General features: G+C 51.7%; 1 protein-coding gene across 4 annotated transcripts in view; it reads left to right on the plus strand.

The window, feature by feature from the left end:
• The window catches only part of LOC144151392 (uncharacterized), a 458,541-nt gene that overhangs the window by 132,276 nt on the left and 309,701 nt on the right, over positions 1–16,564 (plus strand). For all 4 annotated transcript variants that reach the window (XM_077682433.1, XM_077682432.1, XM_077682435.1 and 1 more), the window contains one exon: positions 6,751–6,881. In XM_077682433.1, coding sequence (XP_077538559.1) covers positions 6,751–6,881 — 131 coding nt within the window. The remainder of the gene's footprint in view (positions 1–6,750; positions 6,882–16,564) is intronic.

Below are 16,564 nucleotides of genomic sequence, written 5' to 3' on the forward strand. Positions count from 1 at the left end.
CCCATACGTGTATGGCAGACCGTTCAAAGTTGTAACAGACCACCATGCGCTGTGTTGGCTCGCCAATTTGAAGGACCCCTCTGGCCGTCTTGGGCGGTGGAGTTTGCGCCTGCAAGAGTTCGACGTTACAATCGTCTACAAATCCGGCACGAAACACTCCGACGCCGACTGCCTGTCCCGCGCCCCTGTCGACCAACCACCACAAGACTCCGATGAAGACAGTGCGTTCTTCGGGGTTGTTACGGAGAGCGACCTAGCCGCCCAGCAGCGTGCCGACCCCGACTTGCGAGTAATGATCGACTACCTCGAAGGACGAAACGTCGCCGTGCCTAGAGCGTTCAAGCGTAACTTACCAGCATTCAGCCTCAAAAACTCCGTCCTCGTGAAGAAGAATTTCAGCCCCTGGACAAGAACGAATTATCTACTGGTCATCCCCGCAGACCTTCGTGACGAAATTTTGGAAGCGTCCCACGACGACCCGTCTTCCGGACATCTCGGCACAGCTCGCACTATTGCAAAAATTAAGGCGAAGTACTTCTGGCCCCGCCTTACATGCGACGTCACACACTACGTTCGGAGTTGCCGGGACTGCCAGCGACGAAAAACGCCGCCGACAAGACCCGCCGGACTTCTGCAACCGATCGCCGTCCCGTCGAGGCCCTTTCAACAGATTGGAATGGACCTTCTAGGCCCGTTCCCGACGTCACGATCGCAGAACAAGTGGATTGTCGTAGCGACAGACTACATGACGCGCTACGCAGAGACCGCCGCTCTTCCGCGGGGGACTGCACAAGAAGTCGCCAAATTCTGTATAAACCAAGTTGTGCTGCGACATGGAGCCCCTGAAGTCCTAATCACGGACCGCGGAACGGCCTTTACCGCGGAGCTGATGCAAGGAATCTTACGCTACAGCAACACGGATCACCGAAGAACGTCGGCGTACCACCCCCATACGAACGGACTAACAGAACGTCTGAACAAGACAATTGCGGATATGCTGTCCATGTACGTCGACGTTGAACATAAGACTTGGGACGAAGTCCTCCCGTATGTCACGTTTGCGTACAATACAGCGACGCAGGAAACTACGCAGATGACACCGTTCGAGCTTGTCTACGGAAGACGACCGACTACGATGCTCGACGCCATGCTTCCGCATGTAGAAGACGACGACCTCAACCCCGACGTCCAAGGATACCTTCAACGTGCGGAGGAGGCCCTCCAGCTCGCTCGAGTTCGTATAAGGGACCAGCAGCTGGTGGATGCCGGCCGCTACAACCTCCGACGCCGAGACGCCGAGTACCAACCAGGGGATCGTGTGTGGGTTTGGACTCCCATCCGACGACGCGGACTCAGTGAGAAGCTCCTGCGACGGTATTTCGCACCCTACCAGATTCTGCGACGTATTGGCCAACTTACCTACGAAGTGATCCCCGATGGTGACTCCGGCACATCACGACGACGTACGCGGCCCGAAGTCGTCCACGTGGTTCGCTTAAAACCTTTCTACGAACGATGACGAACTTTTATTTTCATTTTCGGACTGTCGCTTATGTTAGCATCGGGTCGATGCACTCTTAGAGGGGGGTTAATGCCGCGAACCATGCATTGGGTTTATTTGTTTGTGTTTTGCTTTTACCGCCAGGCTTCGCCAGTCTGTGTTATCTCCGTGCCAAGGGAAGCGCGTGTTCCATTCTTTCTTTCTGTGCCGCATGTGTTATCTGTGCTGATAGGGAGAGCATTCCGATGTAACGTGAACATCCCGGAATAATCTTCTTGCATCTACAATGTTCTCGATGCGAATCGACGGTTCCAGAACCACGCGCGCCGAAAGATAAAAAAATTCCCCCGCATTTCCCCGAGGGGGAGAATGTGAAAGTGCGAATGCACGGTTGTCGGCCCGCTTGCGGCGCTTGCGCTCGGCCCCCGCAGCCCACCGCCTCGCCGCCTTCTCTTCCAGCTCTTCCATCGGGTTTGTAGTATCACGTGTACACCACGCAGTTATCAAGCCGCTATAACGCCGCTGAGTCGCAAACGCACGCCGCTGACGACGTAGTTTGAATGCGTTAAAGATATAAGGCGCGTCACTAACGCTGATATCACGTCGCGTCCGGATATCACGTCGCGTCCGTGGCTTGGTCGGTAGAGCGTCGCGCTGCGGCCGCAAAGTCCGCGGATCGAAACCTGGCGCCGGATGCTGTTTCTTTATAGAGGAGCACTGCGGACGCCGACGCCGCCGCCGACGCCGGCGGTGGATGGTTTGGGGTCGCTTATAAAGTGCATTCGCACTTAAAAAGCCTGCAGAGCAGACGCCGGGGCATTCGATTCTGCGACGCTCGCTGACGCAAGTCACTTTGTTGACCGCTGCTTCGCCGCCTCTGTATTCTTTTGAGTTGTTAGGGGAGCACAAGTTCGCTCCAATAAACTTGTTTCTCCTGCAAGACAACTGCGTCGTCCTTGGCTTCGTGACAATATCATTTGCTACCAGAAAACCAAGCATCCATGAATTTTGTAATAAAGGAACACTGTAAATATCCCTTGTGTACTAATTTCCTGTCTTATATTTGCGTAATGTCTTGTTCTTGTTCAACAAAGTTGACAAGTATGAGCATATAAACCGGGATTAGACGCTTACATTTGGCTGTGAGTATATAAGACTATTGCGCAGTAAGCATTTTACTTTGGCCGGGTGGCTGAATCGAGTTTCAGACAGACAGACAGACAGACAGACAGACAGACAGACCACACTTTCTGGGTTTAAGTATCCCAAGAAAGACTATTGTCTTTAATAAAGCATGGACCCTCTTACGCCGCTATCCTGCGGCAGACAACCTGCTCAAGTTTAAACGGGCAAAAGCCAAAGGAAAGCGGACACGGCGCTTAGCAAAAAAACTAAAGTTGGACAAGGTTTATATCGTCCATCAACTCTTACACAGACTCTCGCTACTCTACTCCCCTTGTAAGTAGTGTGGGTAACACAATAAAAGACCACGATACAACGGGGAATAAAAACACCGAACAAAAAATGTATTTCGTAAAATTTCATGACCCACCCCGACCTGACGGCATTCCGTCCAGCCATAGATTTCACAACAAAAGACCAAGCAGACGCTCTCGGCAAACATTTTGAACACGTATTCAGTTCCTCTCATTACACACAAACATTTTTACAGCACAAGAAAGCAGCTGAGTGTGTGAACCAATGTGAACCAATGAACCCTTTGTGTGAACCAATGCTCAAATGAGGGATACAATGCCCCATTTACGATGCTCCAACTTATTACCGCACTGTCCACATGTGGCAAGCAGCCCCTGGAGCTGACAGAATCAGCTATGAGATGACCAGGCACTTACAAAATGACACACTTTACACAATACTTTCTTCTTTAACAAAATATGGCAGAGAGGCCGCTTTCCATGGGCATGGAAAGAGGCAATCGTTGTACCTCTTCTAAAAGAAGGGAAAGAACCCTGTTTTGCTGCTAGTTACAGACCTATTGCCCTGACCAGCTGTTTGTGTAAGCTCTTTGAAAGAATAATAAACCGGAGACTTTTTTACTTTATGGAGTTTTATGGTGTTGTAGACAAAAATCAGGCAGGGTTTACGTCTGGGAGATCAAATACAGATAATCTGGTTGCGTTTGAATCATATGTTAAAGATGCTTTTGTCCATAAACAGCACTGCTTCTCTGTGTTCTTTGATATGGAGAAAGCCTACGATAGTACGTGGTGATATGGTATTCCATTGGACTTGGACTCGTTTGGCCTTAGTGCAATATCTTCAATGTTATTAGAGACTATTTGTCTCATGGCACATTTCGTGTCCGTGTGGGGACTGCCCTGTCTAGAACATTTGTTCAAGAAAATGGCGTACCCGAGGGAGGAGTGCGGAGCTGTGCACTATTTATTGTCAAAAAGAGTTCTCTTAAAACTGTGCTGCCTCGAACTGTTTCATACTCTGCCTACGTTGACGATATCCAATTTGGCTTTAAATCCTGTAATCTATCGATATGTGAACGTCAAATCAACTTAAGGTCAACAGGCTGGTTGCATGGGCTCAACAAAATGGGTTTCTGTTTAACGTTGATAAAAGTGCTGTTGTCTTCTCTAGGATACGTGGTGTTCAACCTCTTCCTTGTATGACATTCGAAGGTCAGCCCATACCAGTGAAAAAGGAACACAGGTTTCTAGATATTTTGTTCGAGAACAAGCTCACATTCATACCACATGTTAAATTACTTAAAGTAAAATGCCTGAAAACAACGAACATTTTAAAGGTACTATCTCATCAGTCCTGGGGAACGGATACTAAATGTCTGCTGGCACTTTTTAACAGTGTTGTTATTTGAAGAATAGACTACGCCTGCATTTTATAACAGTATGCAACCAAAACAGCACTCAAAATGTTGGACCCAGTATACAACCTTGGGCTTCGCTTGGCCACAGGTGCATATCGAACAAGCCCTATTCCATCCATTCATGTCGAATAAAATCAGTGGTCTCTAGATACCAGCGCGCCTATACTGCTCCGATGTATGCCGCAAACATCACTTCTCTGAAGAAACACCCTGTGAATACTATAATGAAAAATAACACAACTGATCATCTCTTTAAAAACCGATCATCCATAGCTCCACCTTTTTGCGCTGACAGTGTCACACCTCGTCAGCGAGTTCCATGTTCCTCTTACTGATGTCGACTGTACCTCAATTTATGATTTGGTCGCTCCGTGGGATTTTTCCCAATTCGCTGTGACATGCCCTTCAGAGAAATACAAAAGAAAAATGTACCAAAATTTGTCATCACTCAGCATTTTTTATTCCTCCGTGACAAATACAAGGCAGCTGAATTTTACACAGATGCTTCCAAAACCACCACAGCCGTAGCCTGTGCTGCAAATGGCCCCCTACTTAATATGTCCAAACCAATTAACGGGAACACAACGGGAACACTGCAGAGGCGTACGGTATTCTACTGGCTTTGAACCACATTCTTCAAAACAAAATTAACAACTCAGTTATATACACGGACTCTCTGAGTGTCGTCCCAAATCTTTCATCTCGGAAGGTCAGTAGAAACCATACTTTTATGGTGTTTTAAGAGCTCTCTACTCGGCTTATGGCCTGAAACTCGTTGTCACAGTCTGCTGGGTTCCTGGCCACTGCGGCATTGCTGAAAATGAAGCTGCTGACCGCAGTGCTGCAGCTGCCGCTCTTCGAAGCAGCATAGACATAAACGAGGTCCCATATCAATATCTGAAACCTTTTGTAAAAAGGAAACTGCGGGACCTCTGGCAGCAACAATGAGACAGAGAAGTAGAGAATAAACTACATATCGTTAATCCCAAAATAGAAAAGCCTCCTGCTGAAAAAGATGACAGATTTGTAGAGGTAGCATTATGCAGATTAAAAATTGGCTACTCACACATCACACATCATACCTTTTAACAGACGCAAACAATCCACAGCGACATCGATGTGGGAGTCAGCTTTCTGTCCTTCATATGCTTATTGAGTGTGACATGTGCACCATTGAAAGGAAACATCATTTTAATGAAGCTTACACATATAACATTCCCTTGCACACTTCAATATTTTTATCAGACCATTTTTAGTTACCTAGCAGATGTAGACTTTTGAAAATACATATCATATAGCCCATAACCTCACCTGTGTTCATTACGTGTTTTAAAATGGTAGTGGAACCTGAGGTTTACACCTTAGGTGTTGCACTCAGTTTTAATATGACCCTATACACCATTTCTCTTAGTATACTCACTATGCTTTAATTATCACCGTACACCAACCGCCTGAGTAAAGTTTTTTAATCTAGTGCCTCCTTTACCAATCCATCTCATCTCTTTCACCATTGTCATTGTCGGCCGTGCGCCATTAAACCCGAAATCATCATCATCAACACCGCCGTTCAGTATCCCACTGAAACGGGGCAGACGACGCCGCACGCCGGTGTTTTTCTTTTCCCTGCGAAGCGCGGATGCAAAGCCGCGCTGTGAAGCGCTAACCACATGGAGCGATTTTACAAGCGATGTGGGGCGCGACGCGACTAGCGACGAGCTACTTTTCGCCGCTGACCAAATCGCTCATCCAATCGCTCGGTTCTGGGTGGCCAGCAAAAGCCACTCGGAAGTGGCCTCGGCGGCTAGCGCGTAAGGAGTGCAGCTTAGGGGGAGAACGAGGGGAGGGGCCAGCGATGGAACAGCGCATCCTGGGAAAGTAAGGCGCTCTGCTTGCTGAAATACGCGTTTATTTCCCGTCTTTGTGACAAATACGCACACATAGAAAACCTTGCGGCCGTGTGTACTTCGATAATCGTATTGCGCGCCGTGCGGATCGCGTTTCGCTGTCGCTCGCAACAATCGCTCCATGTGGTTAGCGCTTGAGTGTGCCTAATAGGCACGGACAGGGCGGTTGCTAATGTTGCCGAGCAAAAAAAAAATTGGCATGTATTAAACTTTTCAGTGAATACCATCTATGCCCTTATCGCTACCGCGACACATCCCTGAATGTGGAATCTCTGTGAGTACGCGGCTAAATGTAAATAGATCAGTGTTAACAAGTTAGCACCAATGGCTTCTCCGCCGCTGCCAAATTGGGTGATGCTGCCACGCGCCGGTACCACATCCTGAGCGTACAGAGCTGACCCTGTAATGTTGTTGCAGTGTTTTGCCTCATCTCCGCCCAGCCGATCTCTCCGACCCCTGTGCTGAACATCGCGTGTGCTTGTGCGCAGCTGATCCAGGATGCGGAGACCATGTCTCGGCGCATGGAACACCGCGGTGCCTGTGCCTGCGACAACAACACGGGCGACGGCGCCGGAGTGATGATGGCCGTGCCGGACAAGTTCTACCGCAAGAGACTCAGGTGACGATGCTTTGCCTTCGATTACAACGTGCAGGTATAGGCCAGGTGCGTGCTGGCCGTGCGTATCCTCAGAGGTTTCCGGGCCGTTGTGCGCAATGCCCAGTTAGCTGAAGGCCTGGAAAGGCTGCGTAGCAATCGTTTATCGCTTTTACAGCTAGTCGCTGGCACATCGCTTGCACTAGTGCCGCAAATGACATCTTCAACGTCTAGCTTGCGCGGAGGCCCACAAAAACGGGGCTGCCCTCTTCCTTCCCATGCAATGACAGCAGGCGGAAATTGCGCACTATTTACCCTGCCAACTACCTAAATATGAAACGAAACTCGGCGTAATGGCAGAGTCGTCCTAGCGGTCAATTTGAGTGAGCTTGTTTTTTTCCCCAGCAGGTTGACAGCTACAGGGCATTCCCCAGAAAGTTGCATTTTCAACAACACGACTTGCCCACTCACGCAGTTTTCTTCGTATCCACGGAAACTACGTTAATGTTATTCCAGCCTATCACTTCGTGGATAGCGTGTATTCAGACAGAGTGGATCCGCGCGGGCTACGCATTTTGTAGCGCCAGTGAAAGTAGACCACAAGCTTCGCCTGTGGGATTGCGCGTCTGATTTCCACGAGCCTCCGAGTTGCGGTGCCAGCGTGACAGGACAGAAAGCCCGATTTCGGTGCGCGCAGGTCAGCTGCCGTGGCTGCTGGGCGCAGCCGGCAGCACACGTACGCGCCGAGAGAGATTGCAGCCCATTTGCTTCTTTTGCGCTGCTGCAATGACCTTTACTCCACATTTGTTCCTATAACGGCGAAAAAGAAGCAGAACGAACGAACGGAACGCGCACACACAAACTAGGCACCCGCAAGTGCAACGTGTGCAACCATATCACGTGTTCTGTGTCGAGCAGGTGGCGTGATTCCTCTCCCCAAAGTCGCATTAAGCCGAGCAAGTAAGCCGTTTGACTCTCGGTCGTAGCCCAGTGACTCCGTTGGTCTACCGGGCACAAATTCAAATCCCGCCGGTTAGTTTTCTTTTCAAACTGAGTTTTGTGAAACACCGGGACCAACGAATCACTAACCAGCTTCGCTGCTATAACTTTATTCAGTGGCCGGATAGTTTCCCAGAGGGTCGGCGGCCGAGTGCAGCTTGGAGCTGACGGCGGTGCCCGTCGTCGGGCCGTTCGTGGATGTGATTGCTGTGGCGGGTGCCGTTGGAACACTGGAAGACTCGCCCGCGATGACGTCGCGCCTCCGCCCGTATACGTGCGTCACGGGTGGCTTTCCCACACGCCTCAAGATGGCGGTTGGACGCGCAACTCTCCACCTCATCGAGCAAACCTTCCACTCAGTGTGAAAGCTGTCAAAAGTGCAGAGCCGTGATCCGCCACAATGGGCTGCTGCGTCGTCATCCGCTCACTGCTGCCACTCAATGCATTTCAAATTTCCCGCCTTCGCACTGGTCGCGCGCCCCCTGCCTGAAACTGCTCCAGCGGGAGTCTGTTCTTTCTGTGCTTGCTAAATTTCTTATGTCTCTGTGCGTTATTTCGAACGCCCCATTTTTTTTTCTTGCGCGGCCGCTTTTTTCGCCTACTATCGTAAAAACCAACCCAACGAGCGTTCTGTAACTAACTGAACGCGGGCGCTGCCGGTTAATTGCGTATATTTTCCCTCATGTACCTGTAGTTTTCTTCGCGCTAAACAACGGGGAGATGTATGACAAGCACCAGTGGTTCACGAGGTTCGAACGGTTATGACTATTTAAACCGCGTGTTTTTCAAAACCTCAGCTTGTGTCCCTGACGCCGGTACAGAAGGCTGTACTTGGGTCCGTTATCTCGCTGAGCCGCCTGATTTCGGCAGTTGCATCGACCGTTAGCGAGCTAAGACGACAGGGCTAGCCCATAAAGTGCTCTGCACTTAAAAATATCTTGGGAGGTGTTTATCCACTAGCCTTCGCTAGCCGCCGGTGCATTGGGAGGAGTGTGGAAGAAGTGGCGTAATACAATGTCAGACGGAAAACAAGCGCTTGTTTTCCGTCTGACGATGAACCAACACGCACAAATCTTTTCCCTTCTGTAATACAATGGCCGTGATTGTATGCCGACGGCAACTGCGTCCTAGCAACGGTGCCGAAGGCCGGCCCACCGAGGCCCTACGTCACTGCGCGGCCCAGCCGGTAGCCGATGGTTGGCGGGAAAAGACGTAGCGGGGAAACGCGGAGGAGGTGGCGCGTCCGCGCAAAATACAAGCTAACAAGGGCGGCCTCCACAAATGGCGTTTCGCCTTCAATAGGCTCCGGAACGATCGCCGGGTGGCGCTGCACTCTCCTCTCCGCTGGAGCTCCCGCAGGGAGCTAAGAGTTGCGCGACCGCCCGCCATCTTGTTATCCGGATTGCTGCGGGACAGCCGCCCGTAGCGGGCGTAGGAGCCTCGCCGTACACTATACCGCCACGCTTCCGACGGCGGCCGACGCGCGGTGAGGGCGCTTCGGTCGGCGGTGCCTTACAGCGGCTCCAGCGGCTACGCTGGATTCCTGCGATGTCGCTCACGCTGCTGCTGCTGTTGTTCCTGGGCGGGGGCGCGGTGCCGCCCGTGTCGGCGGCTGCGGCGAAGCCATAGTAGGGGCTTATCTGCGCGGCATGGATAACCGGAGTGACGTCACGACGGCGGCGCGTGGAAAAGGGTCGCGCAACTCTTAGCTGTAGAGTTCCTGTATATAATTCCCTGCGGGAGTTATATACAGGAACTCTACCCTCCGCGGGAGTACGCGGTGGCTGCCGCCGCCAACGTTGTGGCTGCCGCCGCCAATCTAGTAACGTTGGCCGCCGCTTCGGCACGTGCTTTTTTCGCTGCGCGCGTGCTGCATTTATCGCGCTACGGTGAGGTCCGGGTAAAATTTTCTTTCGAATTATGAAAGCATACACGTTAGCACGTGTCCAGCAAGTTCGGTTTACACGTATAGTAGCTACTGGATCCATTTTTGCCTGCACTTGTCTTGTCGTCTGCTAGAGCACGGCCGGACTGGAAGAACGGTGAGCGCGCACTTTCATACGGCCTGCGCACCCAACAAGGAAACGATACAGCAGATTCTTGACAGAGTGAGGGCGCTTCGAACCAACCCTCTACCCTCCTAACCCTCTTTTTTCTTAGTCGATGCATCGCCTCTGGCCGAGCGAGCCGACAGCGCTTGCCTTACGTGTTTTGGATCTGCCACGAATGAATGCCTTCGCTGCTCTATCTCACCAAAAAGAAGACTCGTTGTGCACTTCAGTTGCGTGATTAAGAGTTTTAGCTGTATGTTTTTGACAGTGCGCTCGCTGCCAGCGGTCCGCTCAGTCCGACCGGAGCGTGAGCAGCAGAAACACGTTTAGCTAAGCGATAACCGCATCTCCCTCGGCGGGAAATCATTCTAGTCACTGGTCGTGCCCTTTTCGTGTGCAAACCAAGGCATCATCCGAAAGGAAAAATAAGAACTGATATTTCAGTCACGGAAAATGCCGCGTTTATGCCTGCCTCACCATTTGCATATAATACAGTCGCTGATAAGATATAAAGGCCTCGCATATTTTTCATGTGCCCCGAGTTAAAATGTTTCTTTCAATTTTTTTATTAGGCGCTTCCGAGTAATAATGTTAGGCTGTTTGACCCTGTTAGACCAAAAATTCAGAAGGGGGGAAGGAGTCGCCTATTTTAATGACGCACATGTAAATTTACACGGACAGGTACCACCTGTAGCCACGGCAGGGGCAGGGCAACCGGCGAGGGTTAAGGTCGGGGACCTTAGCGAGGGTTGGTCCGCAGCGCCACGAACTAGCGGCGGTGAAAAGTGGGAACTATACCCGAAGCGCAGGCCGTATGAAAGTGCGCGCCCGCCGCTCCTCCAGCCCGGCCGTGGCTAGAGACGCGTAGTCTACTACGCGCCGTTCGAACGGCCGGGCGCCCCGGCGGTTTCAGGTGATAAAGCGTGTTCTTGGGTGGTCGTCAGCTGCCGTCTTTTTCCCGTCCAGGCGACAGCTGTGCAAATTGCTAGAGTGCATTTTTCTCTTGTTTGCTACTTTCTTCACGTGCTCCCACTTTGAACATCCGGATTTTATGGACGACAGAAACATTGAGGCTTACAAGAATTCTCGCTAATTCATTGTTTCTAATCCTTGAAATGATCAGCTGCCTCCTATGAAAGACTCATTAAAAAGGCACATGCTGTAAAAGGGTGCACTGACAACACCGCAATTCTATTTTGCTTATCTTTGAAGGAATTTTGTTCGCAACGTTCGTCCCACAGATTGACCCGCTGGGTGTGAGGGTGATACTGCGGCTGGAACAACAGAACATCTTGTCAAGACTCGGGACTCCGCCAGCGTTCCACGCCTGTTTTCTGTTATGTTCCCGTGATTTATGATCATGTAGACACTGCTGCGACAAAACATGGTTGCCTTGTGTGCAGTAAGCAAAACTGCTATAAGCTGGGACGGATTCAGATAGATTTTTCCCCTTTTGTTGTTGTTCTCGCCGTCTGCGCAAAGAAGAAAGGCAGAAGGTGCAGCTGGTACGAGGGCGATGCATTTGCGCCTGAGCAGTGTTTCCGCGTGCATAAACGCAAAAAACGTGGCCCTTCAGTCGTGCACGCCATCGACGAAAGAGTGGAGAACAGCTGTGGCGCGTCCAGAACAGCTTGGCTCCCAAGTCTGCCTCCGCTCCTTTTGGTGCTAATCAGAGGGGGAAAGCGAAATGGGAAAAAAGGGATTTTGCAGAAGAGAACACTAGTTCTCTGTGGCTCGGGCTGCCTGTAAATCGATGGGGGTGAGGGGTCCTCCCCTCTACACTTTTTTTAATGCATGCGGCCAATGATTGTTTTCCGCTACAATAAAATGAACTTCAAAGTTGTTTAGCTGGTGCCGTTCGATATCGTCCATATATAACACGATTGGTTGACATTTTGCATGGGGAAAAAATAGTTTCTAGCGATTTACCTGGCCGTTGTAGCTCTGGTCCGTCTTGTCATTGTGACGTGTTCTGGACGGGATTGCTGCGTTGTTCGTTTTTTCCCCCACATTTACAAATACTGGTAATTAAAAGAGGCATACACCAAATTCTGTTATATTAATAGTAATTAAAAGTTATACGCCACAAGCTGTTCTGTCGTTTCCGCGAACTGTCACTCTAACCCATACTTGTACTCCGAGCGGGGACAAACACTGCGAAGAAAAATTCCTTCAAGGACAAGTAAAATGGAAATGGGGCGTTGTCAGCGCACCCCTTAATTAGCGTGTGCCTTTCTAATGCGTTTTATAAGATGCAGCTGATTGTTTCAAGAGTAAGAAATACCCTATTATTATAATCAATCACGTTTATCTTACATTTCTAGCAAGCCTCAGTGTTGCTGCAGTCCAGAAAATCCGGATGTACGAAGCGGGAGCACGCGAAGGGAGTAACAAACACTGTCGCCTTGCAGACGAAAAGACAGCAGCCGGCGACCGCCGAACAACGCGTTTCCCCCCTTAAAATCGTCGGGGCAGTCTGCCAGTCGAGCGGCGGGTCTGTAGCAGACGACAAGACTAACGTCGACAAAAATGAACTCAGTAACTACTCTACGTTTAAACTGAACTTGCTGGACACGTGCTGACGCGTATGGTTTCATAAGGCAAAAGAGAATTTTGCCCAGCCCTCTTAATAGCGCGCGCGCGAGAGAGAGAGAATAAATTTTATTTCGAGGACTATCAGTGATTATGCATCATGAAAACGATGCTGGTGGTTAGATTGCGTTGATGGCTGTCAGCGTGAACTGATCAGCGATCTCGGCAGCCCTGGCGACCAAGCGGGCCTGTAGGTCCGGGTCCGAGCTGCACAGCGCGGCCTCCCACCGTTCCTCGTGGGGTATTTCTGGAAAGGGGTTTTTCGGGCAAGCCCAGATGATGTGGGATAGTGTGGCATGACCGCCACATAAGCAGCAGGCCGAAGTGGGGTACAGAGCTGGGTGGATGTGCGTCAGGACGGTGGGATTAGGAAAAGTGCCTGTCTGAAGAAGTCGCCACGTGTGAGCCTTACAATTGTCTAAAGTTTTGTCCGCCGGAGGATAGGTCAAGCGGGAGAGGCGGTAGTGCATAGTGATGTCGTGAAAAGAGACCAGGCGATCCCGCGCAGATCGCGCCCCGTGGTAGGGATAGAGGCTGGGCCCAGCCCGGATCGTGAGTCCTCGGGCGTGTTCGCGGGCCGCTTCGTTCCCTTCGAGGCCCGAATGCGCGGGCGTCCAGGTCAGAAGAACTGGTTGTTTTAGGGGTCGGGCAGAGTTTCCTGTCAAAATTTTTAGTGCCGGCTTTGAGATGCGACCGGTGGAAAAATTTTGAATTGCAGTTTTAGAATCGGAAATGATCGTGCTGGGAGTGGGGTCGAGTGTTAGGGCTAAGGCTATGGCCGCCTCTTCCGCTGTCTCTGGGCGGGGGGACCGAACGGTGGCCGAATTGAGAAGTTCCTTGGCATTGTTCATGGCTACAATCGTGTATGCGTCGTGGAATCGGTATTCTGCCGCGTCGACATATACAACTCGGGGATTGTTGCCGTACATATTGTGGAGTGCTTCCGCTCGCTTTAGTCTCCTAGCGACGTGGTGCTGAGGGTGCATATTGCGGGGCAACGGTTTGATTATTAGTTGGGAGTGTATTGAAGCGGGGATGGGGTGTAGTTGCGCGAAGTTTGTATGATGACCGATACCCAGTTCTTGAAGGATGTGCCTCCCCGTGCTGGTTCGGGCCAGTCGCTCATACTGACTCGTTAAGTGGGCTTCTATCAGCTCCTGAGCTGTATTGTAGAGACCCATTCGATCCAATCGGGCAGTGGAAGTGCCGAGAATGAGTCGAAGCGCCAATTTATAGGTTCGCCTAATTAGCACGTCGATTTTATCTAGGTCGGCCTTAGTTAGGAGGAGATAAGGGAGGGAGTAAACTAGCCGGCTTATGACAAAGGCTTGGAGAATGCGAACTTTTTCGCTTTCGGTAAGACCCTTATGGCGGTTGGTGACCCTGCGGACAAGTCGGGCCGTCTGGTCCGCGGCTCGGTTCATTAGGCTTATGAAGCTGTCACTTTTGCGGTTGCTTTGTATTCTTAGTCCTAAGATTCGGATTATCGGGACCTCTGGGATCGGTTTGCCGTTTATGCGGAGCTCGATGTTCGGTTTCTGAGGTGGTCTTTGAGCCGGCGACGGAAGTAAAAGCAGCTCGGATTTAGATGGGGAGCAAGAGAGTCCCGCTCTGCCAGCTTCCTCTATGACGAAAAATGCAGCAAGCGCGCAGCGAAAAAAGCACGTGCCAAAGCGGCGGCAGCCCCCGCGTACTCCCGCGGAGGGGAGAGTGCAGCGCTGCCATCGCCCGGCAAACTTTAGCTTCGCCTTCCTATAGAAGCGATGTCAGGAACCGTGGAGAAAAAAAAAACAAGAAAGAAAGCTAAGGAGAGGCCCTGATGTCACTTCTACAGCAGCCGGAACCGCCATATTGGTCAGCCGCCCGTTTTTGCTTGTATTTTGCGCAGAAGCGCTGCCTCCTCCGCCGTCGCTCGCTCCACTGTCGTCTGCTTCGGGTGGTGGTAGTGGTTCGTTCAAAAGGAAAAGAAATGGACTGGGGAAAATTTTCAGCCCACCTGGGGGCTCACTGGCATACAACCCAGGGGGGGGGGGGTAGGGAATATAGAAGGGGGTGAATAGGATAGGGTAGAGAAAATAGGAGATAGGTAAAGAGAGAAAACAGAAAAAAGTTACGGCGCCGCGAAGAAAAGAACCGTTGCCACAGTCACTGGGGGCCACCGAGCACAGTACACACCACAAACACAGGTCCTGGTGTCATGCTGCGTCCGGGAGTGGTTCTCGACGGGAGCGGTGAAGCGTAAAGGCGAGGCTGTGCTGCGATGAGTCGTGCACGGTGGTCCAAAGTGAGGGGAGCTTGCTGGGTGAAATTCCAGGCAGACGAGCGGTTACTGGCAAGCGGGAGCTAGCTCTCGACGGCCCCACGCAGCAGAGTGCGCGCCGCCCGAAACAATCACCCATGGCTCGCTACGCGTGGCCGGCATAATCGCGATACTGCCCCAGCCGCGCAGGAGCGAACGAAAAACACGTCCGCACCCCACGACGACCGAGGCCAAACTCCGTCTGCTTCGTCTTTGCCCGCCGACCGTTGGTTACCGGCTGGGCCGCGCAGTGATGTCGTGCCTCGGTAAGCCGGCCTTCGGCGCCGTTGCTAGGCCGCGGTTGCCGTCGGCCTACGATGGCCGTGAAAAAAAAATTGGCCGCGTATCTGCTCCTTTCGTTGCAAATGTCGTCAAAAGACGGTAGTCTTTGTAGACATTTGCCAAGGAAATGCCCCATTTGCTTTCCCGCTCACCTCTCATGCTGTTCCTGTACCGTCGCGCTCATTCCAAGGTAAACGCACTAAAAGTTTGCGCAAGGCGATTTGAATTTACCGCGTTCCACTGCTACAGGCCGGGTTCCTCGATGCCAGCGCTGCAGTACGGCGGAGACGCGCGTGAATGGAGGCGGCTGACTACAAGGTTTATAGAACCGCGTGGCCGTGCTCCACGTGCGTTCCAAGCAGAACGTGGAAACTAGCTAGTCGACCTGTCGTTGCTGTTGCCGCGTGATTTTTCATATGCCACCAGGAGGCGGCGGTTTTCTGCAGTAGATGTTGTGGCACCGGGGTTCTTGCACCCGGCCGCAGTTCCCCAGAAAGGCACTGAGACCCCTCAATCACACCTTTACTGGGACTCCTGTTCCGCCAAGGTCCGCTCCTCAGCCGATCCGGCTGCGGAACCTAACCCAGCCGAGTCCGCCATGTTCCATCCTAGCTCATCTCGCGCCACATCTTCATACTCCGCCGGAACATGTCCATCGCGCGGGATTTTCCACCGCCACTATTGCCGGATTACCACACTCTCCCCCCCTCCGAAGAAAAGGCCGACGCCCAGTCCTCGAGCCAACCGACAGTTAAAGAGTAACTCGAAGCATCCGCATCGGAGCCCCAAGATGACGTCACAGTCCACGAAAGAGATGTCTACAGCAATCTTGGAACTCGGGACATCCTCCGGGACAGCAGCCACAGGATTAAATCAGCCCAGGAACAGCCATGGACGCCGCTGGATCGCTGGCGCCACTGGAGGAAACCCATGAACCGATGACGGTCTGTTCAACAGTACCAGAGGTAGCAGATAGGGCCTCCCGGCGAGAGGTACGCAGCGCCGGAGTGGAACCGAGAGTACCACCCAAACGTCCGGTTCAAGACCCACAGCACACACGCCAAGGTAGCACAGTGGAGAGTAGAGAGCAGGCACGGCCCGTAGCAAGAGCCGTGGAGCCAAGAAGGTAGCCCCAAGGGCAGGGAGTCAGGAACTCAGGATGCCACCGGGTTATGCACCACGCACAGGTGGGTGTGGCAGTGGGGAAAGTCCTCCACACGGGTCGGCGGTGAATGCGGGCGCAGCAGGAGCGAATGCCAAAATGGATTCTGGACGCGAAAGAAGCAAAAATTAACGCCCGGAAAGAAACACAATTCTAGCAGGGGGAAAAATAAAAAAATAAAGAAGCGCATCACGTGGTACTGATCAATCATCAAATTCAGGACCAAGAATAGGTAATCCGAAACAAAAAAAATGCCTAAAAAGGATACTCTAGATACATCCCATAGAAAGTTAACATGACGGGTGCGCAGACGCCATTGAGA

Source organism: Haemaphysalis longicornis, unplaced genomic scaffold (genome assembly GCF_048455015.1).
Source record: "Haemaphysalis longicornis isolate Haplotype H1 unplaced genomic scaffold, Haemaphysalis longicornis Haplotype H1 scaffold_9, whole genome shotgun sequence".
NCBI lineage: Eukaryota > Metazoa > Arthropoda > Arachnida > Ixodida > Ixodidae > Haemaphysalis > Haemaphysalis longicornis.